This window comes from Camelus bactrianus, chromosome 16, assembly GCF_048773025.1.
Source record: "Camelus bactrianus isolate YW-2024 breed Bactrian camel chromosome 16, ASM4877302v1, whole genome shotgun sequence".
Lineage (NCBI taxonomy): Eukaryota > Metazoa > Chordata > Mammalia > Artiodactyla > Camelidae > Camelus > Camelus bactrianus.
In genome coordinates this window covers 43,882,598-43,906,706 of record NC_133554.1, presented here as the reverse complement: position 1 = coordinate 43,906,706, position 24,109 = coordinate 43,882,598, and the positions used below count along the sequence as shown (strand labels likewise).

The window sequence follows — 24,109 nt, the reverse complement described above, 5'->3', positions numbered from 1 at the left end:
AGAACACCTTTCACAGAGGTGGATGGTGAAGTGATCCACATAAGAGTGTGGGAGAAATGACACTGAACAGAGGGCCTCTCTCTACAAAGCCACAGCTCCTTAAGAGATTTCCTTTTGGAGACATGGGTGATGCTTAATTTAAACATTATTAAAGTGCCTGCTGCACATGGATTTCTGCCTACAATTAAATAAATCCTTAGTTCATATGCTAACATTGTCAGGAGCAGATTAGGTCCTATTAATTATAAAAAGAAATCCATTTCTCCCAACATCACCAGCTAATCTGAACAAAGAGCTACGCATTAAAGATAAAGCTAGTTTACTGTTACCATTAAAGACCTTTTGGTAATTTAGATTCAGCATCAGCAAAAACATCAGGTGTTAAAATGTTAGGTGTCAAAATGCAATTCTGAGGTGTTAAAGGGAAGAGGGGAGAAATTATACGGTACTCACAAAAATAGCTAACTACCCATTTTCCTCCTGCAATTCCCAGAAAATATTTCAGGGTCCGTTCACACACAAACTCAGCGTCTGCAGAATGGAAAACATCCAAAAGGATTAGCAGAAGTTGAAAACAAGATCAGGAAGTGCTGTTGTAAAAAGCTAAAGAGCCCCAGTTCCTTATGCTATTTGAGATCAATCTGGATTGATGATTCCAACACCTTGGGTGATAGACTGAGAGGTTGGAAGCACCCCGTAATTGTAACCAGCAGGTGTGGATCTTTGGAAGCCTAGAAAAGGCTGATATGAAGTTGAGACCACAGGAAATGTCTGCGCTATCTTCTGGATGCCAAGGCCAGCTAAAGATGTCTGTCATTGTGCTTAAGGAATTACCCATGTTCATAGTATTGATACATGTGAACGGGGAAGATCTGCTTTACTGGATGACAATAAGTGAAAGAAGAAAACAGTATTGTTGAAATCCTAAATATGAAATGTCAATGTAAGTGATGATTTCTCACCCCCAGAACTTCTACCTGGGGATTCCTAACCCCCAATTCCTAATTCCCCTGAGAGGGACAGAAAAATACAGTCTTTTCATAGCTTTACTCTTTTCAACATAAGTATTACAGAAAACAGTAGCTGAAGAATCACTTTGGCTGCTCATTTCTTAGTGTTTTGAAGGCCCTTCTGAAGAGCTAAGCAAACTCAAGAAGGAACACTAAGGTTTAAACAGGAGAAATGTATTTGACTAAATCCTAAACACAGCAGGCCATCTGCCAGTGGTAGCAACAGTAGCAATTCTCCCTAACAGAATTCTTCACAAATTTTAAAAAGCTTTTTTCTTTCTTCACAATTTTAAAAGCTTTTTGTTTAACTGCAGTGAAGATTGATTTAATAATATGCTTTAAACTCAGAAATTTTAGCTTATTTTTAGTTTAAAAGTAGCAAATCTTGTATTGCCTTTGGTTTAAAGACTAAACTACTTCAGATTTAGTTTGCATTTTAAAGTTTTCTTTTCACATTTCAGCAGCTTTGATCCAAACCAATAGCTTAAGATATATTAAAATTTAATGACATCTCTGAAACAGTACTTACTTAGTTCATGGTACCTTATTTTAGCATCTGGTTTCCGTGACTATTATCCTCTGACCCTGTGGTATGATCTTCATACAGTAGAAACCTAACATCTTAGAGATTCTAAGTCAGTGTGTCCCCTGCCAAGGAGTCTGGACCTTATGCTCAAGCACCTGCAGCTGTATAAACAGAAACATCCTGGAGAGGACCACTGCATTTCCAGAGAGCCCATTTTGTTAGGGAGGTCTTAAGAGTTGTGCTATAATCTGCATCTTCTGTGTGCTACAGGCACCAGTCTTTGCCTTCTGGAACCCATGAGTGAGTCTAACTCCTCTTCCAGATAATAACTCTTGAGATATTTGAAGACAGTTGTCTTGTTCCCTTAAGTCTTCTCATTCCTTTGTTTGTTCTTCAAATGACATTGCTTTGAATTCTTTTTCCCCATTCTCATCATCTACCTCTGGATAAACACTCTTCAGTTGTCAGTGACCAGCATAAAAAGAAAGCATGGTGCTCAAAACAGAGCACACACCTGCCAGGTGGTCGCTCCAGCAGGGAATACAGTGGGGCTAGGGTGGGCGGTCGGGATTGTCAGCTACCTGCTCTGGACATCAGGCTTGTATCAATAAGGCCCAATTCCAAATGAGCTTTGTTAGCATCCCTGAAATGTTTAGTCAGACTTAGCTTACAGTCAACTAAAAGCCTCCAAGGTCTCTGTTATCACCATGCAAGTCATATTTAAGGTTTAAAAAGGGGAAGGTATATGATGAATGAATGTTTCCCTTCTCTTCTTCCTTTTACATATGCAAGGCTATCTCAGAGCTGATAACTGGACTTGTTTCCTGAAAAACTCAAGCACACTCAAAGTAGGTATTTGAGTGGAGAGACAATATGAAGTGGTCATGGAGCTAGGGTTTCCAACCACCCAGATTCTGAGTGGAGAAAGACTCACTTCTGCTCATTCCCCTCTTTGCCTCATTTGTTCCTCCAGGACTTGGGCTCTGCCTCACCAGAAAGCCCGCACACAGTGTAGTCCACACAGGGAGGACTAGGAGAAGGGATTCATCATTCTGGCTCACCACTTGCCAATCTTAACCAAAGATAAAAGGGGGTCAAGAAACAGAAAAATTATTATTTTTCTTTCATCAAGTAATAACTGATTAACTATTGGAAGACTATCATCCACGCTATGCTTAACAAGCACTCCCATTTCTTCATGTAGTTTTATGCAACAGAGGCAACACATTATCTGTAAAGGCCCTTGGTATACCTGTTTTCATAATGACATGAGTAGTCTCTTCAGTTACTAGATTAGTTACAGTGATGTGATGTTTTCTGGCAAACTTCTGCACAAGCATCTGAAATCAAATCAAACATTATATTATAATAAATTACCTCTAGTACACAGCTTGGAGTATTAGTTATCCTAGCTTTGAATCTCCATTTTTATCACAAAAAGTACATCTTTTTGATTCTAATATGCCTGAATTCTCAAAATAGTTACTTAATAAAAATTACGTACAAATCAGATGAAGAATTTCTGAAATAGTCTATGCTAGCAGACATGGAATTATAACCAAGGATTCAAAATAATATTAATTTTCCCTTTAATAACAGATATCATTTGACTCCCTAAGGCAGTTTCTTTGCAGAGTGACACTCTACTATAATTTGGATTTATCAGCCTACACTTTATAAGCTGAGAGGTAACTAGCCTTTACAGAAAGTTATGCTCAGATATGTGGCTTAAGAACTGGATTCCACCTGCTGACAGTTTCAAAACATTCAAGTCAAGATGCTTACAAAGGTTAGTGCAAAAACTATCAAATCCTCTTGAGAAGAATCAGAAGAGACTCAGATTCTTCCCAAAAGAAATCTAGAGCCTTATAGCTATTATCTATCAACCAAATAAAAATCAATAGGCAGTCAAAGAAATTAACCAGATACATTATGGACAATTGACATAATTAGTAGCTACTGTTTGGTAAATAACTTTGTTTACCAAGGGCCATCATTTACTAGCCATCGCCACCCACACCAATATTCATGTGCAGCACAATACTGCAATGGAGGCTGGGCCATCTTTCTTTCATGCTGCCTCACTCCATACTGCCACAGGGCACTGAAAAAGGCAAGCAAGAGAAGCTAATGACATCCTCCCCCTTTTGCCACTGCCCTCTGCCAGGATCATTAGCAATTCTGAACTGATTAATTGCTGAAATCCCAGCCTTGAAACAGTGTTCAGTCAGAAGAGCAACTGCTGAAAAGATCATCTTAATATGGGCTTCAGAATTAATCATGTGTAATACAGTCAGCAGCTTTCATAATAAATTTACCACACTTCAGCAAGTCTGAATAGAGCTGAAAAGTTTTCCTCTTTGCTTGTTTAAAGACAACATGTACCCAAGCCACTTAGAGTCTAATCTGCAGCTCAGGATTGCCCATGGCAAGAAAGATTAGATCATTTTAGCCTTTTCTGAAAAGCTGAACTCACAAAACAAAGGAATAGGGAATGCTAATTTTCAATGAATAAATGGGAATTCTACATGTGTTGGTAAATGATCAAGAGCAATATAAACAGACACAGGTATGAATTATGTAGTTGTTCTGGGCACATGGCTGTGAGATGAGAATTCTGGCATTACTGATGAGAATTTACTCATTGTATCTACTAGGGCAGACACAGCTAACTTTGCCCTTGTAGTAGTGGGACACATCTGGCCACAGAGAAGGTTATGCTGAGCTGCTAACCTATAGAAAAGCTAGGATGAGAAATGGTTCTAATCTTAGGAAGGATTAATTAAGATACTAAAGGATGACTGAATCATTTCTTAGTGTGCAGTGAATGGCACCCACTATTGAATCTATTTGATACTCTGGTGTATTATCATGGTTTAAAAATTTTTTTCATTCAATTATTTTATTACAAAATGATACCAATGGTGATTAATTACAAGGGAGGTAAATGTCCTAGGATGTCTGAAATCTACACCCAATCCAGGCAGAAAAAAAGTTTCAGTGGTCTTAATATTTTAATGGGTATTTTTCCACAATGTGAAACAATTTCTGTTTCTGGCATGAGGGGCCCAAGGAGATGTCAAAATCCTAATACCGAGGGATATTGTAGGGCAGAAATGACAGGGCAAGCTATGAGAGAACTGTGTTACAAGCCAGGATAAAGACAAACACTGGAAAAATGTCACTATCTGGCAATGCACTTGGAACCAGTTTAAATTTAGTTAATCATGGTGGTAACTTCACACAGATGTGAACAAAGGAGGGGAAAGGATGCCTTCTGGGGAGCAGAGCTATATCTACTTGCTTTTTCAGATAGAAAAAAATTAAAATTAAAAAGCTCTATATCACACCCCAAACTATAACCTTTCTGCTAATACCTAACAATTATTTACTTCAGTAAATGTATACAAAATAATCCATGCTCTACCTTTATCTAAGTACAGATTTTCAGAAATTAGTCATGGAAATTAAATTACATAGAAATAAACTTGTTCGCTAGATTTCTTCCTATAGGTTATCCATTGCGAGGACCATTTAAAACCATCTGAGTATGTTAATGAAGTGTCAATCATTAGGGAGATTCATAATGGATGTACTCACAAGTTCTTTTGGGGTCAAGCCTGATGCCACCATAGATATTCTTTTGTTGCCTCTTTTTGGTGAAGATACCACTTCTGGCTTTTCCCTGCTCACACTTTCTTCCCTCACATTACACCCAGCAGTCTTAGTAGTATGAGCAGCAGCTGGACTCTCGGCAGATTCTTCAACTTGAAATTGGGGTAATTTCAATGCAGAGGTTGACGATGGCATGCTGCAAACGTTTGGGGCTCTGTCTTCAGAGGGATTAGACGCAGGATCATCAGAGAAGAGGCTGATTCCAGATTTTAGGTAAGGGGTTCCCTCTGAAAGGAATGAGGAAAGAAGTTTAATCTATACAACAGTGAATTGTGACTGATAACATCTAGTCTCGGCTAAGTATTAAAAAGACAGATTAAGTTAGGTTAAGAGAAAAATGGGTACACTAATAACACTGTAGGCAGAAGTGCAAGGTGGCATAACTTTTCTAAAGGCCAATTTGGCATTATGTTGCAAAAGCCTCGTGTATTTATACTACCAGTCAATAGAAATATACCCCAAGGACTTAAAAGAAGTATGCAAAGGTGTAGTCATAGAAATGTTTACTGCAACATTGTTTTTAACAATAAGGTTTGAGAAACAAACTAAATATCCAATAATGAGATTAAGTAAATTATGCCACATCCACTCCAATGGAGTACTCTTCACCTATTACATTTAATTACAAACATTTAATTATAACAAAATGGAGAAATGCACATACTCATTTTCTTTGTAACATTATTCACAATAGCCAAGAGGTGGAAGCAACCCAAATGTCTATCAGTGGATAAATGGATAAAGAAAATGTGGTATATACATACAACAAGTTTTAAAAATGAAGAAAATCCTGTCACATGCTACAAACATGGATAAAAACTGCACGATTCCACGTATATGTGTCCAAAGTAGAAACTCTTAGAACGTAAAACGTTGATTCCCAGGGGATGGGGAGAGAGGATAAATGGAGAGCTGTTGTTTAATGTATATAGAATTTCAATTTTACAAGATGAATAAATTCTAGAGATCTGCTATACAATAATGAGTGAACACTTAACACTACTGAGAGATTAAAAATGTTTAACAGGTAAATTTTATGTGGTTTGTCTTTTTTTTACCACAATTAAAAATAAAATTAAAAATTAAAAAAAAACCATTGATTTTTTTAAGATGCTACCCTATTTCAGTCTTAACATGAAACATGTTTGCATCTTAGACTCCATTAAATGCAATATTATAAGGCCTGCTTTCTGTAATTTCTGTCATTTATTTTATCTAGTTTAGTTCTTAGGGGATGGTTTTTTTTGAACAATATAACATTTTTTATTGATTTATAATCATTTTACAATGTTGTGTAAAATTCCAGTGTAGAGCACAATTTTTCAGTTATACATGAACATATATATATATATTCATTGTCACATTTTTTTCTCTGTGAGCTACCATAAGATCTTGTGTATATTTCCCTGTGCTATACAGTATAATCTTGTTTATCTATTCTACAATTTTAAAATCCCGTCTGTGCCTTCCCACCCTCCGCCCCCTTGGCAACCACAAGTTTGTATTCTATGTCTATGAGTCTGTTTCTGTTTTGTATTTATGCTTTGTTTGTTTTTGTTTTTTTTAGATTCCACATATGAGCGACCTCATATGGTATTTTTCTTTCTCTTTCTGGCTTACTTCACTTAGAATGACATTCTCCAGGAGCATCCATGTTGCTGCAAATGGACTTAGGGGATGGTTTTGATTCAAATGTATACTTTAAAAAGATTTTTTAAAAAAACCTTTTCATTGAAGCATAACACAGACATGAAAAGTGCACAAATCAAACGTGTACAGCTCAATGAATGTTTTTTATTACAAGAAACTGAATATAGTTCCCTGTGCTATACAGTAAGTCCTGTTTATCTATTTTATGTATAGTAGTGTGTTATCTGTTAATCCCAAACTCCTAATTTATCCCTCTTCACCCTTCCCCCTTTGGTAACATAATTTGTTTTCTATGTCTGTGAGTCTATATCTGGTTTGTAAATAAAATCAAATGTATACTTAAATCTTTGGGCTGCTTGTGAATGTTTTGGCACTTCCTGTATCACTGAAGCTTTTTGAAAAAAGCCAAATACAAATAGTTGACTAAAAACAATCAAAATAATGTTTTTTTTAAATTAAAAAAAAAAGTGAGACATGTTCTTAATACATTAAAGAAAATGGCTAAGAAATATTCATCATGATTTTATATTTAAAAATAAAGTTTAAGTAAACTGACTAAAGATATATAGCAATATTTTATTGCTAATGACAAGAATACAAGTAGTTTGAAATATCTTTTTTATTACCTTATATTCTCCAACTGTCTGGTATTGAACATATAGTACTTTTTCAAGAAAGGAAAAACGGTTGAAAATGAGACAAATATTCTATTTTTGTTTCTTCATCCACGATGATATCATTAACTTTTTCACTTAATAAACCATCAGATATCATTACCAAATTAAAAATAGGCCACCCTTGAAACACTTCAGAAAATGTCACTCTATCAGCAAGTAAGCATAGCTAAAAAGAATGAGATTCCTAAAATGACCCTAGTGAACATGGCCAAATACCACATTTAGATGCCAGAGAGTACCTTTTATGATAATGTGTTTTTGAGGACTAATTTAAAACTTTCTTTACAGATTAAAACTTTGATTTACAAGCCATAAAACACACCATTCAGTTACAGTGATTTATAAGACATAAAAAATATAGTGATTTATATTCATTAATTCATAAAACAAGAACTTAATTTAGAGATTTGACTCATTTTTCAATAAGGACAGTCTAAAACTTTACCCTAGGGCCCTAGCACTCTTATCTAATAGTTGAAGTAAAATATTTAGAGAGCACCAAGACCCTCCCACCCTCAAAACTGTTAGAGTTAAACCAATATTAAGAGATTAACAGCTGTAATAATTTTCAACTTGGATTAACATTTCAAGCTATTTTTCTAATGGGTTTAAGTATAACAGATGCATTCATGATAGATTACTACCATCTGAAAGGTGATTCACCAGAATATCTTTAGGTAAGATTCAGAGGAAAATAAAAGTGTTTTCTCCATCAGAGCAGATGACATATTACCTAGATCTTGTCCTGGCATATAAGACCGCTCCATTAAATCTTGGGCCTCAGACTTAGTCAGCTGTTGCTCTTCCACGTCAACAACCTTAATGAGCTCCTTCTGAGACTGGCAGTTTCTGCTCTGAAGACTCCTTGAGTGGCTGTGAGTATACCACCTATTATCTGATGACTGGGATCTAGAAGGGGAAGACCTAGAAATACAGATGAAAGGAGAAAACCATCACCACAGCTTGTGAAAGGACTAGTGATACTTCCTGGGAGGCTAAGGCATAAGTGAAACTGCCCACTGTCAGAGAGATCGGGAATGCCCAGCCAAAAAGAACATGAGTGACGGCCTAGGAGCCTGGATTCATGATGTCTGCCAACATGGGCAGACATATAACAGGGCTGACATATAACATCTCCCCTTAGGGTCTGGTCTGAGGCAGTATATTTCCTAGCTGTTTAAAAGCATGTCAGCAAATTTCACCAAATTATCCACTGCCACTCAAATTCTGTACACTATGCCAAATGAATGTGTGAGAATCAGCTCTCTAGTAAAAATAGAAAGTTGATTAATTTTGACATCGCTACGCTCGTTCTTCCTACCCAATTTTAGCAAAATGCATAGAATCATTTCTGCCTCTTGCCTTTGCAATGTCCAAAGTCATTCTAAAAACAAAAGCCAGTTATAAAATACTGTTAGCAGAGCATATGTACTCAGCAAGTAATCCTTTACTCTTCTAGGTGTTTAAAACTTTGCTGAATAAAATACTTATCAACAGATTTAAAGGACCTCAGAGACCAGACAATTAATTCAAATAATTATTGGGTGTTTACTGAGTCAGGCACTAAAGCTAGGCTCCATGGATTAAGGGTTAGCAAGACCTGAATTGTTCTCAAATAGCCTAGTAGAGGAAGGGAAGTTCAATCGATGTCAGTTCTTTCACAGAAGTCTCTACAGGGTACGCTGGGGAGGGGAAAGAGGAAGAGAAATATTTAGCCTGAATATAAAATGGGTGGTTAGCTCAATTGGTTACAGCATGGCAATGAGGTCATTATCTCTAAACATGTGTTTAGTGCCTACAGAGTCTAGATCTTTTCATTCTCTGTCACAGCTACCAGGCCAGTATCCCAGCCTCAAAAATATATCCTCAGTCCACTTCAACAGGCTTGGGAAAGATGTGTGATTAGATTATCGACTTGTCACTATTCCCATAAAGATAAGCAAAAATATACATACACTTGGTAGGAACTTGATAAATATTAATTTCTTTTCCTTCCTAGAGTGGTGAGATGTGTGACTTTTAATAGTTCTGAGACTCCTTTCTGAACTATCAACTTGGAATAGCAGCCCAGAACTTGTCCTTTTACTTTGGCTGTGTTGTTATAAAGATCAAATGAGGAAGTAGGTAAAGTGTTTTTAAAAATACAAGTGCTACACAGTCTTATATCAATAGTAATGTGAATAGACATTCCTGAAAGATATTTTGAATATTTTCTGGGGTAAATCAATAGCTAAACTCTTTTCCAGAAGGCAAAAACTTCAATTAGGGCAAGGGCTGCCTTGGAGAAGTCTACCATCAGCCTCCAGGCCTGCTGAGATTTCAGTTCTATATTTTATTCCGACTTTCAGAAGGGATCTACGATGCATTTCTCATGTAGCTCATACCTTGTTTAGGTCCAAAAAGCTTATATGCAATTAAACAAGAGAAGTGTCCTAGAGCAATGAGGGGTAAGAAATATCTGTGTACAGAAAACTAGAGAAAGTATAGTGAAAAAGAATTAATAATAAGAGTTTAATATAAGTACAGGCATTACTTAGCTACCAAACTTGACATTTATTATTTCTTACCTTTCCCTTCCTGGTTCTTCATTTTTACTGGTGGAACTATCCAGAGATCCTTTAAACTTGTCAGCAGAAAGGCTTTCTGGATTCTGGCTTATAGGATATTCACTACTTTTCTCTGAAGTTAATACTGCTTTAAATGGAATGAGAAAACAAAGAAATCTACTTTACTGCTTTGTCCTGATGGTGATAATTCAGGTGAGACTATCAATTTTTTTCTTTCAAAAGTAGCAATCTGTGACAATCAAATTGGTTTTTAAACAAATATATTTTTATTAACACAAGTGACACAGCACCAAATGGAACTAAATGACTGAAAAATAATGACAATAAAAGGAACTCTTTAAGACTGGGCAAATAAAGATAACCTGCTGAGACAAGGCTGAAAAAAAAAAAAAAATATATATATATATTTGGCCCTGAATGATAAGGAAACAAGAATAGGAAATGAATTTTTATCTCTGCAGCAAACAAAATTATACTTAAATCCCCTCAGATAATAGAGAAGAGAAAGTACTGGAAAGCACAAAGCACATCCCCCTTTCCATCCGTACTGCCCCTACATCAAAGACTGTATCAGATGGGAGTTTGAGCTTTTGCATGTGTCTAGAAACAAGAGGGGAGGGGTCAGATGAGAAAGGAAAAACAGGTGACATTTTGCTTCACATTTTCAATTACTAAAAACCAAACCAAACAAAAAACCGATATAAACAAAATAACCAAGGTACCAACTGATAAGGGACCTGGAAGTAATGTGTGGAACTAATGATAAAATGGCACAAGAAAAGAAAAAACACAGAACAGACCCAAGGCAAAGTTCTGGCATGTTAGTACATCCTTTTTATTTATTAATTCTGCCAAATGTGTTATTGTGCCACTGCTTTCTAGGAAGTCGTTTAAAGGCAGAAATATTTAAAAAGTAAAAACAAATACTTAAAAATTACAAACATCTTCTATCCATTACAAAGTCACTGACAACTGTAATTTATTTTGAGATTTTATTAGAAAAGCCAAACTCCATAAATCAAGGCAGAAAAATTGCAAACAAAGGGCTGTATTAATTAAACTATTTTTTAAGACATTGGGTACCCTGGGGGGGGGATCATTGATTTCCTGAATTAATCCTCAAATACATTATTTATAGTTTCCTTTATAGTCATCTTTTCTGAACCTGTGAGTTTCTAGGAACACAAGAACTCTGCCTGGAGCTACCATAAGGTGCTGAAAGGAAGAAGGGTCTAATTATGAACCAGCAGGTTTTTCTTTTAAGTGGTATGTAAAGTTTTTAAATATAGGTATCACCCCCACCCCCCAATATAGGGTGATCATTGATAAAAGGTAATGTGTCGCTAAGGAATCACACAAAACAGAATTAACCACTGGAAAGGGTTAAAAAAACAAAAGTGAAAGGGCAGGGAGGGGAAGGCCTTAGATACAAAGACAGATCTTAATAAGTCATTCCATCACCTGAATACTTAATGGGGCCCAAACTACAAAGCTAACCTGAGAGGATTCAATAACTCAATAGTACTTAAAAAACACAGGGAAAAAACTTTTCTGCTCTTCTTTTTCCTTAATCTTTGTTTCATAAATGCAGGGATTTGGAGCCCAAGTATTGGAACAGTACCATAGTCCCCCTGAAATCATTCCTTCATCTGTAAATCTTAATATGTTATATTCTTCATGGGTATGGAATATGGGCCAGACCAAACATTTAATGAGTTTACTGATTGCCCATTATGTGCTAATAAGCATCATGCAAAATATTGGGAAGAATCAAAGGAAAAGACATTGAAGAGGGAGGAAAGAGATATTGAGAAATGATAAACTATAAGCTTCCAGGAATCAACGTACTGTGGGACAGAAAAGCTCAGATGTGTCTGAAAATCACTTTGGCTGTAATGGACTGTGATCTTACAAATGCTAATGTCTGCTTTGTGAATGACAGGTAATCCATGAGAAGGAAAAAAAAAAGAGTGCCTGATATGAAATAGCTTTACCTGCAGACGGAGGTACACATAATTTATAACGGCTAAGTATACACATTTGCACGATATTATCCAGGCTTGGGAATGACCCTTACTTAGATAAACAGGAGGGCAGATCTAGGCTGAGGGCAGAACATTTGACGTAAAGACCCTGGAAAAGGGGCTTTCATCATCTTTAAGAATACTAAATCTTAAAAAATAAAAACTGGTGAAATCTGATTAAATCTAGAGTTTCACTCATTACTAGTAATGTACCAATGTTGGTTTCTTAGTTCTGACAAAAGTACCAGGTAATGTAAGATGACAACATTAGGGGAAACTGAAACTAAGTAGAGGGTAGAGTTCCTGTAGGAACTCTCTGAACTACCATTGCTACTTTTCTGTAAATCTGAAGTTATTCAAAAATAAAACATTTACTTAAAAAATAAGTTACTTTAGTATAGCTGAAGGTAAACAAAACTTCTTTTTCCAGGATTAATAAGTTTGCTTGAATTTCAGGAAGACTAGACCAATTTAAAAAGGAAAAAGGCATAAAACTTGAGCTGGCATTAAGTTCATGCTCAAAATGTTTTAGAATTAAAGCCATAAAACTCCAAAACTCTTTCAGTAACTCTGGAGTGGGTTTCAGAGTTTTAATCATGTAAATTAAAATATTTATTTTTTAAAAAATAAAATATTTACTGAGCACCTAATGTGTTCTAGGACAAGTGTAAGGGTTTTCTGCCCACATGGAGCCTACATTCTGGTGGAAGATAAGGAGGAACTCTAAACAATATGCAAAACAGATTACATACTGTTAAAAGCTAACAAGGACTATTATAAAATTAACAGTATAACAGGGTAAACCGGGGGCTGGAAAAGTCAGAGACATCACGGGTATGGGAGATCTCATTAAGAAGTAACATTTGAGCAATTTGAACAACATATTCAAGTTATGCAAATGTAAGTGGTCACAGCAGACACTCTCTATGGAATGAGAGGGAACTTTTTAAAATGAGGACACTCTCAAAAGCCTCTCCTCCCTCCTCTCAACATTTACCCACCAACCTCAGAATTCTGAGGATGTTATAATTTCATGAGAAAGCAGACCAATGAATAAGTTTACTACAAAGGACGGAGTAAAAGCTCTTTCTTAACAAAATGTTTTATACAGATTCAGAAGAAATTTTCAAAGAGGTTTTCAAATCCATAGTAAAATAATGTATATAAAAATATAGCATTTATGAAAAAAAAGAAGCCACAGAGAAACATTTTGTGTACAGATTTCAGTAAAAAATAAACACTCCCCTCTCAAAGAAGAGATAGTAGATTTACACATATATTCAAAGCCAGACAATAACATTTTATATCTAGTGCATTAAGATTGAACGTCTAGTCTGTTTTTAGACTGAAGATGGTGAAAGCACCAAAGAAGAAAATTGTGCTGGGGACAAGATTTTGGGCTTCATTACTGGTAGATGAACTAAATGAAGACAGACTTACAAAGAAAGCATTTAAGGAAATACATTTTGAACCACTGCCATAGCAACAGAGTTCCTAGCTTCTATGCATGAGCTACTGTTTTTCTCTGAACATAAAAACACTGCAAGGCACACTCTGGGACCAAGGCCACTTTACTGAATAATTGAGACTTGAGTTCCTAGAAAGACTCAAAGGAAGGCCCTTTGGTCCCCAGTAAGACTGGGGAAGGCAGCGACGAAGAAAGAAATTTAACACTACTGTGAAGAACACTTTGGGAGGCGCTCACCACACCTGCCAGTTCCTAAGCACAGCTCCTCTCTGGAACACAGGCCTCTGTCCAGAGCCCTCTCTCATATTTGCTCCTATGTATTTACTTATATAGACATTTTTAAAATGGAGGTACTGGGGATTGAGTCCAGGACCTCTTACATGCTAAGCATGAGCTCTACCATTGAGCTATACCCAGCCCCTTTGTCCCTATTTTAAAGGCCAGCTTGATGTGTTGTCTTTACAGGGCTTTTTCCAATGAAAACTCAAATTTTCATCTCACTTTATTTATGCCAGGTTATTCCTCAGCTCAGTGCTCACTTTTTATAGGGAGTCAGCTCAGAACAACTCTACCTGCCCGGTAACTCCAAACGCCTCCTTTCAGAGGTCCATCTGACCTTGCTGATGACTGTAATGCTGTTATAAACCTGTCTCTACTCATAATTGGGCTTCCTGTGGATCAAGGTGCAGTTCCTGAAGTACAGGACCTTTCTCTCTATAAACCAGAAAGCACATCATTAAATAAGGCTTTGTGATTTGACACCAGCATTATCAGAAACATGTCTGGTTTTTTTTTAAGCTTTTTAAAATGATGGTGTTACCTATTTCCAGTCTCTCCCGTGACACACTGCTTCCTATGCGCTCCCCATAGCATCTCTTCATTGTGGATACTCAGACGACGACACTTCATGACTGTCTTGGTCCTTGTGAAGGTGAATTAGTTGTGAGCAGGGACTAGGACCCAGGCTCTAAGATTACCCATGGAGTGACTCAGCAAATACACGCGGAGCAAAGATCATCAAGTCTTGGAGCTGGGTCCACACTTTTCAGGAGGTAAAGGCTTAGGAAGGGGTAGAACTTTGCTTAAGATAACGAGTTTGGCCAATATTACAAACCTTTTTCTGATGTGTTTTGTTCCGGATTTAGCAGGTCTTTAGGGGCACAAGAATCGGCTACAAGGGAGGGGGAGCTGCGAGAAGGCTGGCTCCCGTGCTGCTCCAACACAGCTTCCAGTTCGGCCATTTCTTGCTGGAGCTTTATCAGGTTATCTTGCATGGTATCCCTCTGCTGCAGAGACAGGAGACGACACCGAGAAAGTTGCACTCTTTTAGAAACTTGTCAGAAAGCAAGAATATGTCATACCAATTAATTTTCTCATGGGAACTAAAATCACCTCATATGGCATTATGAGTTCTGGCTGAACACCTTTTAATCTGACTATATTAATGCAATTAATGCCCATGGAAGTATTTCAGAATGATGTTGGAGGGGGAGAAGAAATTCCTCAAATGCTCCCAAAGAGGTTTGATTTATTGTGATGTCTTTTTGCAGTTGGTTTTCTTTTAAAGCTAGGGAGTGAAAAAATAATTAAGATACTTAAACACTTTTAATATTTAAACTTAGCATGATTCTGCTGACATTTTCCTCAGGCTGTGTTTCAAAAATTTGGTATTGTAGGACTCCTAAGAGATTTGTCTCATTTCTGGCTTATAAGGTCTCTTTCTTTTCTGGGATTCTTTGAACATTTAGTTTCCAATAGAAAGAGCAAAGAGCTATTTCATTAATTTCTCTATTTGTTCAACTATTTGTTGACCATCTATTATGTGCCAGTCACTGTCCTGGCGATGGGGATACAGCCCTCCAGGTGCTGCCATTCTAGATGGATGGGGATAGAGTACCTAGACACTGTTACAGAGAAGAACCTGCTAGAGGAAGTATCCAACAGAAAAAGCCCTTGGAAAGTCCGTAAGGCCAGTTATTCTTTTCAATTCAAGGTAAGGGGCTCCTCTTGCTTATGGGGCTCCTGCTGTTTATTTCTCCGTGTGAAGAAGAAATCTGCTAAGTCTAAGGTTTTTGATAAGCAAAGTATTTGTTAAGTAAGGAGCTCTCCAAAATATACATTTCTTCATTACTTTCAGGAGCATCCATGGTTGTCAGCAAACCCCAGGGAAACAAAGATTGTTTCACCCTGTTTCTTTTTCTTGTGATCCTTGAAATGACTGTGCCCTCTACTAAAAACAAGCCATCTACTTTCTCCTGCTACACTGAGTTCTCGGTTTTCAGGAGTTTTTTTTTATGACCAGGAAATGTATTCCCTGCTCCACAAAGGCTTCCTTTGCTACGCTGAGACTGCTCTGCTGCCAGTGTCCACAACAGCGCCATTGCCACCACGTGGTGCTTGTGAGTAGTTCCAGCACCGATCAAACCCTAGCCAAGGGGCTGCCTCAGTAAATCTGGAATGAAACCAAACATGGATATCCATCTGATAAGCTTCAGAAGCTGTTTTAGTCACTACTGTCATAACCATCACATCTAACTTCTATGTGGCCATAAATAGGTTAGAAAATTAAAAAATTAAAAAAAACAAAACAGTAATGGGAGAATTCTAGTTAGATAACTTTCCTTTGGGTTTTCCCAAAGCAATGACTTTATAACTTAGACAAATTCCCCTGTAGGCAATTGGCCAGATACATTTGGGAGACTAAACTCAAACTGGTTACCAAGTTTTCTTGATTCTAATTCTTTAATGTTTCTTGAATTAGCCCTACTTTTCTTTTCTAATGCCACTATGCTACTCTGATCTCTACTTTTAATACAGCTAAAGTTCCCTAAAAGACATGTTTATGTCTCTCTTTCCATAGGATCTTAGTAGTATACCACTGTTCAGATACTAAGTTGACCCTTTCTGAATACTGTACAATTATTACTCACTATTGCCTTCAGGATAAATTCCAAATTCCTAAGCACAGCATCCAAAAGAGCCTTCACAGCCTGATCTCCTCTCTTATTTCTCTCCCAAACCACCCATAGGCCCTGTTTTCCAGTCACATGGGACAACTCTGTGCTTCCTGGGCATTTCATGCCTCTGTGCCTTTGCCTCGATTACCGCCTCCCTTCTTTTTCCACCTGGAAAAATTCTCATCTTTCAAGGTCCAGCTTGAGTGTCTCCTTCGGAAGTCCCTGCCAATAATACATGTCCCAGCAGGAACAGATGATCCCTCACTACTTCTGTTTATACTGCTAATGCAGTAGTATACCGAAGAGGAATACCTGACCCTCCTTAATGGGAGGAATCCTTCCTTAATCTTTTGCTTGTCGGCACTATTCTAGATTTAAGTTAGCCCTGAAATCTGATTTTTGGCTCTGTTTTGGGTAGATGCTTGATTAAAAACACTTTACAAAGTGAATCTTGAACAAATAGACATATATCCCTAGGAATAAGATCAAAAATATAAAGAACAAGAAGGTAGTTTATTGAACGTCCAATATTATACAATATGGCTAAGGAAGACAGAATCAGAAACTGCTGGTCCAGATTATCTCCATTTTAAGAATGTGCATATTACAGTTCCAAGGTGATACGTAAATTGCCTAGAGTAACACAGCCAGGCACAGAACTCTCACCAGTATTACCACCAGCAATCACTGTGCTCACATTCTGAAAAAATAAGCTGAGATGAGCCTGAATTTTTGAATATGAGAACTTTGAAAAATTTGGTGCCACTTCTGCAATATAAAAATTAGGAGACAGAGCCAGGTTCTGTGAGGAAGATGATGTTAATTTTTAGATGTTGTGATAGAGAGTACTTTTTCTAGGAGACTATTCTGCCTGGAGTACTGAAATATTCATGTTACCAAATGCCATAGATACGACAAAGCTGTTATCCCCTCATAAGTAACCAAAATATTGGATATTGACCACTAAGTACAGGAAGTAAAAAAACTGTACTTTTTGAAAGAAAAAAGATGACTTATAGGCAGTAAAGAACAAGTAACTAGCCAATTAAAAGAGAAAAAACAAAAAACAAAACAAAAAATCCACAAAACAGTGGAAGGCTCTAGACTTGTTTTTGCTTATAGAACAAATGGGTTTTGAAGGATTAGCTTATTCATTAAATTCAATATTTAGTGCTTTGCAGAGAGCATGCTGGTACGTATGTGTGTGTGTGTATGAAACAGAAGGTGGCATGTGTTCCACCTGGGTACTTACAATCTAATTTGAGGAGACAAGGTCCCACACACAACAGTTATACCATTAATTCTAAGGGATGATTTAAGCAAATGTAAGAATGGGGGATGCATACTACTGAATGCAGAGAACACCACACACACATCCACATATGCTTTTTACCTGAGTGGTTAAGATACCGCTCTGAGAAGACAGCCCTGAACAATCTTCAGAGAAGCTTGTTTCACTTGCATACCCGGATGCTGCTTCACCTTAAATGATAATAAAAATAGAGATTCAGGTGTAAAGACAGACAGCCAATACTTTAACTTGTAGCTCCTGTTTCTTCCTATTGGCAGGACAGACCTCACTTTCACATCACACAAAATGATTACACTCTTTGTTTTGGGACACCCGGATTTCCTCTTGGAAATCACAAGAATGGAAACCAGAAGCAAGTCCACCAATAATTAGGGCATTAAATCTTATTCAAATAGAGAAGATGTTCTGGCTAGGTGAAGGACTTTTAAGGAAAAACACCTTGGGAGGAACAGGTTTAAAGTTTAAGAAGCCGTTACTTTCATTGCACTTGGAAATTCGTAAAATGTGCTCCCCCAAAGGCAGAAACATTTAGCTCATTTCTATAAAACAGACGGGGCTAAACACAAAAACCTGGATCCAATACCTAAGTCTGAATCCACACTCTGCTCTTCTTGGCAGTAATCCTCTTCCAGGCTAGCTTCCCTTTCGTCATCATCTGAAACCAGCTCCTTGTCACTCAGAACTTCCTGGTTTTCAGACTGATGCTCAGCTTGTTTGGAAGGAGGGTCAAACATCAAGAAAGGATCCTGGCTGTTTGTATTAACAGTCAAGTCTTCCAATACACTGCACTGTGAAGAAAATAGGCTACTAGAACATCTCGCATCCTCACTAAGGTGACGTTCCTGAGACGCCTTTGCAGACGTTACCTGGTCGCTGCAGTCGTTTAAGCTAGTCTTCAATGATACTAGGTTCTCCTCTGTTTCCTTAGATAGACTCCCTGTGGCAATAGTGTTATGTCTGGCAGATTGAGAAGGTGTATTGGTTACTTTACCAAACAGTAAGTGTTGGAAGCATGGAAGCTCTTCATCCTCACTAGACACATTCTCTTCTGAGGACTCTAATTTCCCAGCCCCTCTTTGGTGACCCTGAGCCAAATGCGTATGCACTAAAGGGCTAGGGCTCCTTCTAAATTCTTTTTGGACACTTTTGCTAAAAACAGCAGATCTTTCCTTAATGTCACTTTCAGCAAAGCTGGTATTTTCCTTTATTTCGTCATCATATAACAAGTCATCAGGTGTCTCAGAACAAACCTGAGAAGCATGACTGCTTCCCATAGGTTGTTCTAGGTTATCTGAAATTAGACATGGAGAGAAGTTGGCATTAACAGCCTGAAAGATGCCTTCATTTTCTCCTTGCCTTTTTATTTCAGGTTGTTTACAATTACTTACAGGAAGACTTTGCTCACAGACTTCAGGTTGCAAAAGACCTAATCTGAGCATAGCATTTAATTTAGGACCCATGTTTCTACCTAGTTCTGCTTGAATGTTTTCACCACTGGAACCTACTTCATTAATACTAGAACCTACTTCATTAGTACTGGAACCTACTTCATTGACACTGCTTGAGCTGACTTCTTTAAAAGTGCTTTCTCTAATGTTATTTTGGCTCATTGCGCTCACTGTACTTTGAATGGTGCTCTCGTTTCCCATCACTCTCTTAGGTGATATGACACATTTCTCAAGCTTTTCCTCGGATGGGTTTTTCTTACACATAGTTTTAACAGATGACCTGTTAGGAGAAAGTGATGTTATAAGATATGGGTTTTGTAAAATCCCATGTTTATTTGCAATAATGAACTCAGATTCATTGTCTCTGAGCTGTGATGGCCAACAAAGCCTAGATATTCCTTTTGGGCTATATTTGGCATAATCACTCGGCTTATCTTTTTGACCAACCACAGGAAAGTTCAAAGTTGTATGATCTGCCTGCATATGCTTGATTTCAGACTTGCTCTTTCTCTGATTTTCTTCTTTTTGTCCACATTCAAGAGTGATTCTTGGACTTTGTTCCCTTAAGGGCCCAGAGTGGGCATAGACTGTTGCACATTCCTTTTCTGAATCTCCTGGATTTGAAAACAGAGCAAATGTCTGACGCTTTGAAACCTTGAACGTATTCTGCAAATACTGTGTATCAAGTTCACTCTCTTCCACTTCCATGCTTGCCTCCTGAGTGTGATTAATGTCACATCCCAATGGATCCTTAAAGCCTGCTGTGGCATTTCTAGTATCTTTAGAACAACTATGGATAAGTTCCTTGGAGTTTTCAGTTGTTGCACAGAGACTCACACATTGATTTGGTGCTGTTTTTGCCTTCCCTAGGGTGTCAGCTTCCAGTAATGAGACACTGTCCTGAGTGTCATAATCAGTTTCAGGTACCAAGGAAATACTGGTATTCTCTACAGATCTTTCAATTTGTAAACCTCTCCCTCCACTTAATATCAGAACTTTGGGGTCTTTGGTACTGTTCGATACTTGAATTGCTCCTGGGTTCTCTTCTCTTTGAAGGCTAGGATTGGCAAACTCTTGAAGTTTATTAGAACTTGAACAGTTAGTAAAAAAACCAGGTGTGTTTGTTAAATTTAGTTCTGGAAAAGTGTTACCGACAAGTCTTTTATTTATTTGTTGATGTGGCTTGTTACTCTTCTTGGTTCCAGTTGTAGGTTCTTTATCTCCCGTGAGCTGAAGCTTTTTGCGGTGCCTGACTGGCATTTGGTCAGAATGTTTTTCCTTCATCTCTTCACTGCTGGAACAACTCTCAATCTGTAGTTCAGTGTGATTAGGTGGGCTTGGGTTTCTATTGACTATTAGTTCAAGTGCATGAATCTGCCTGGTAGAGGACTTCCTCCTCGGCCTATTCTTAGGTGCTTTTGAACTATGGGTATTCAATTCTAGTTCCATATTGCTTATACTGCTGCTTATAGGTTCAGCCTTAGTTTTGAAAGCAGATTCTTTTCCCAATGATTCTGTTGGGTTAGCATTTTTCTCTTTCTGAACGTAATCGTCGTTTGTTTCATTCTCATGACCATTACTAGTAATATTCATCCCATGACCATTCTGCTCTGTTTGGTCTGTTCGCTCAATTATCTTTTCAGGAGCCTTTTGAACAACGGCCAAATCGACTTTCTTGATAAAATCCTCAGGATGAAGACCTGGTAGAGTTCTCCTTTTACGCTTTAGTTTATTTGTGAAGGGGCGCTCTTGTGTTATCTGAGGCTCTAGAACAGATGCTCCTAGAATTAGATCTTCAGCTCTGTGGGTCAAGTTAGGGAGGCTTGCCTTCCTCCGATAGGTTTTCCCAAATATTTTATCTTCAATATTACTCCCTACTGGTTTGGTGTGGACTTTTTCATTTTCACATTTTAAAGCACCATGAGGATCACTGGCCATTAAGTCTATTTTCTCTGAAGAGCCTGAATAGCCATCTACTTCATTTGGAACTTCCACTGCACCAGCTACTTCAGTATTTGATTCAGGCCCCACTTCATGTGAGTCATCAGAAGGTAACATTTTGTCACTTCTGGAAAACCACTCATTCACTTTCTGTATGCTACTATTCAGTGTTATCCAAGGAACATCTTGGGAATCTCTAGGACTGTCAGAGCATGCAGGTTTCTGCTCATTCAGTTCTTCGCTCCCATATAAGCGATCGGCATTCAGAACCACCTTTTTCTCTGTGCTGGGAGTCTGCCTATCATTACATGTGTCCTTACTTTCAGCCCATCTGCTCTGTTGGCTCCTTGCTAAGACAGGCTGTTTGCTTTTATTACAGAATTCAGCCTTTTCTACATTTATTCTGTCCTTAGTGAGTAATAAACTGCTGTTCTCATGCTGTAATGAGCTGGCATGAGTATCTGTGCCACACGGCTCCACATGCAAGTTTGAAACAGAAATACCCTGATACTTTTCTGGATGCTTCTCAGTTTCATGCTTCTCAGTGGTGGTCAAATCTTTGTTACTGGATCGATGATGTTCAGTATTTGTTATGTCCTCAGAAAATTCACAAGCAGCTGGAAAAAAAAACAACAACCACCACCCAAGGTGCTTAAAAACAGAATTTTCGTGAAAAAATATGTACTTAATACAACTTAGGGTGTGTGTGTGAAGAAACTGAATATTTTTAGAGAAACTAACCTCACTAACAAGTATACTGAAGATGTAACTCACATTCTTTTGCTTAATTCCCATTTATCTAGATTCTCATTACTTCCACTCAAGATAATTAAAATTTTAATTTCATAATTCTCCCAGCTCATAAACCACACCTCCTATTTCCCTAACCTCTAACAGTGAATTAAAAGCACAGTCTGGGTATCAGACTGTTGTATCTTCAGACTCATACTCCCTATATCTAAATACCAGTATGTAAAATACAAAATACAAACACATCAATTAAAAGTAAAAGGCAACAACCAATTACATAGGCTACTATTAGAACCATATCAGTCTAGTGCCATTGAAATAGATCAGGCTGTACCATGATACCTGAGAAAGATCAATATCCTAACTCTGCCAAGAGATGTTGTGAATTATAAATGTCCCAAATGGTCTTCAGAATAATCTAATTACAGTACTGTATCTACTCATTCTCTCTTCAGTGCCTGTTAAGTTGGAAGACTTGCCATTACCCTTTTCTGCAGGATTCACACTGGTTTCAGCCTTGGTTCCTTGAGGGGTGATTTCTAATAATTTGTGGTCTCCCACACTATAGGGAAAAGCAGAAGCTTTAGTGAGAAACATTAGCTATATGCTCACACAGTTGAAAAAATGAGTTAGGTAAAGCTGCAGTAAGCTGATCAATTTGATTCACTTTCTGAAATCTGTATTCTCCTTTAGCAACTTCTAGTGAAAATGAAATGGTCAAAGATTGAGAACATACAGTCACAAAAATCAGAGCAATAGTACAGAACATTGCTCTGTGGACATACAAAAGAGAACCAAAATTTAAACAACAACCAAACAATAGCTAAAAGAGAGTGAAGAAAAAACTAACAAAACATAAAGTATATCTCAATGAGAATACAAGAGCAAAGATATCTAAACAAAGGGAGCCCTGGGATGGGACAGACATTCCAGCAGAACGCAAAGAACGCACCACTTTGCAACACTGCCTTCTGTGCTTCTTTATCAGGCTAAAAACCATTTTCTTCCAATTGAGAGATTAGAAAAAGTCATTTGCAAACAAAATCTGATTGGCAATGACACCATCATAGTTTAGACTAAGCCATCATGGATCTTAGGGTCAAGCAACAATTCCTAAGGAAAGCAGTTTGACAGGTAACCAAGTTGGGGACTGCTTGTAGATATGGTTTAATTTATGTAGACAACGTTGGAGGAACAGACGGAATTAAAAGAACAGAGGAAGGAAAGAATTGAAAATGAAAAAATCTAATATTTCCAACAGTCACAATTACCACTGTTGTCAGCACTACCATACACAAGGAAATAAGCCAGAGCACAACTATCTGCTGGAAGCAAGTCTGTACAGAATTCTACTGTTACTTTAAACACTTTCAAACTACTAAGAAACCAAACAAACAAAAAGGGTCTTTTCTCAGCTATAAAATGAGATTATAGCAGATGATCTTTAAGATCTATTCCAATGCCATGATTCAAGCCTAAATTCCAATCCTTAATATTAACAAAGTATAAAAATGCCAGCTTTACAGAAAAAGGCTCTCTTTGACTCACCTGCAATAACTTGCCTTATTAACTGTATCTTCAGAAGAATCAGATCCTAAAAAAATTCCCCAAATAACAAATGAATAAAAGGATTTTTATCAAAAGGGTTAAACTGTACTTGCAAAACAGATATTCGTTCAAGAAATATTTACTGAGCATCCACTATATGGCAGGCACAACGATCTATAGATATGTCAGACAATACAGAGAAGTGGTTGTAGGCACAGACTTTGAAGCCAGAATTTTCAGGTCTGAATCATGGCTCTGCCACTTACTAGCTTTACAACCTTGGCAAAAATTCTCAACCGCTCTGTGCCTTGATTTCCTCATCTGTAAAATAACTCCAATAGTAACCACTGTCTGTCATGCATCTTAAATGAATTATACAAGTAAAACACAACAGTGCCTGGACTACAGTAAGTGCTCCTAAATAATCTCTATTATAATTACTTTGATTATTTTTACGAGGCATCACTTGTTGTCTAGGAACTTATGATCTTTTTGAAAGAGGAAAAGACATACAAGTAATTACAAGAGAAATCTGGTAAGTGCTATGGCAAACGTA

The 24,109-nt window shown here is 37.5% G+C and overlaps 1 protein-coding gene across 14 annotated transcripts in view; it reads right to left on the bottom strand.

The window, feature by feature from the left end:
- The window catches only part of BRCA1 (BRCA1 DNA repair associated), a 53,360-nt gene that overhangs the window by 10,225 nt on the left and 19,026 nt on the right, over positions 1 to 24,109 (bottom strand). For 3 of the 14 annotated variants that reach the window (XM_010968937.3, XM_045505870.2, XM_074343348.1), the window contains exons 8-17: positions 23,554 to 23,599; positions 22,491 to 22,567; positions 18,450 to 21,872; positions 17,948 to 18,036; positions 14,712 to 14,883; positions 10,106 to 10,232; positions 8,272 to 8,462; positions 5,137 to 5,438; positions 2,789 to 2,876; positions 454 to 531 (exon numbers count right to left, since the gene is read on the bottom strand). In XM_010968937.3, coding sequence (XP_010967239.1) covers positions 454 to 531; positions 2,789 to 2,876; positions 5,137 to 5,438; positions 8,272 to 8,462; positions 10,106 to 10,232; positions 14,712 to 14,883; positions 17,948 to 18,036; positions 18,450 to 21,872; positions 22,491 to 22,567; positions 23,554 to 23,599 — 4,593 coding nt within the window. The remainder of the gene's footprint in view (positions 1 to 453; positions 532 to 2,788; positions 2,877 to 5,136; positions 5,439 to 8,271; positions 8,463 to 10,105; positions 10,233 to 14,711; positions 14,884 to 17,947; positions 18,037 to 18,449; positions 21,873 to 22,490; positions 22,568 to 23,553; positions 23,600 to 24,109) is intronic. The other 11 variants (XM_045505871.2, XM_074343349.1, XM_010968940.3 and 8 more) reach the window with 6 other exon arrangements.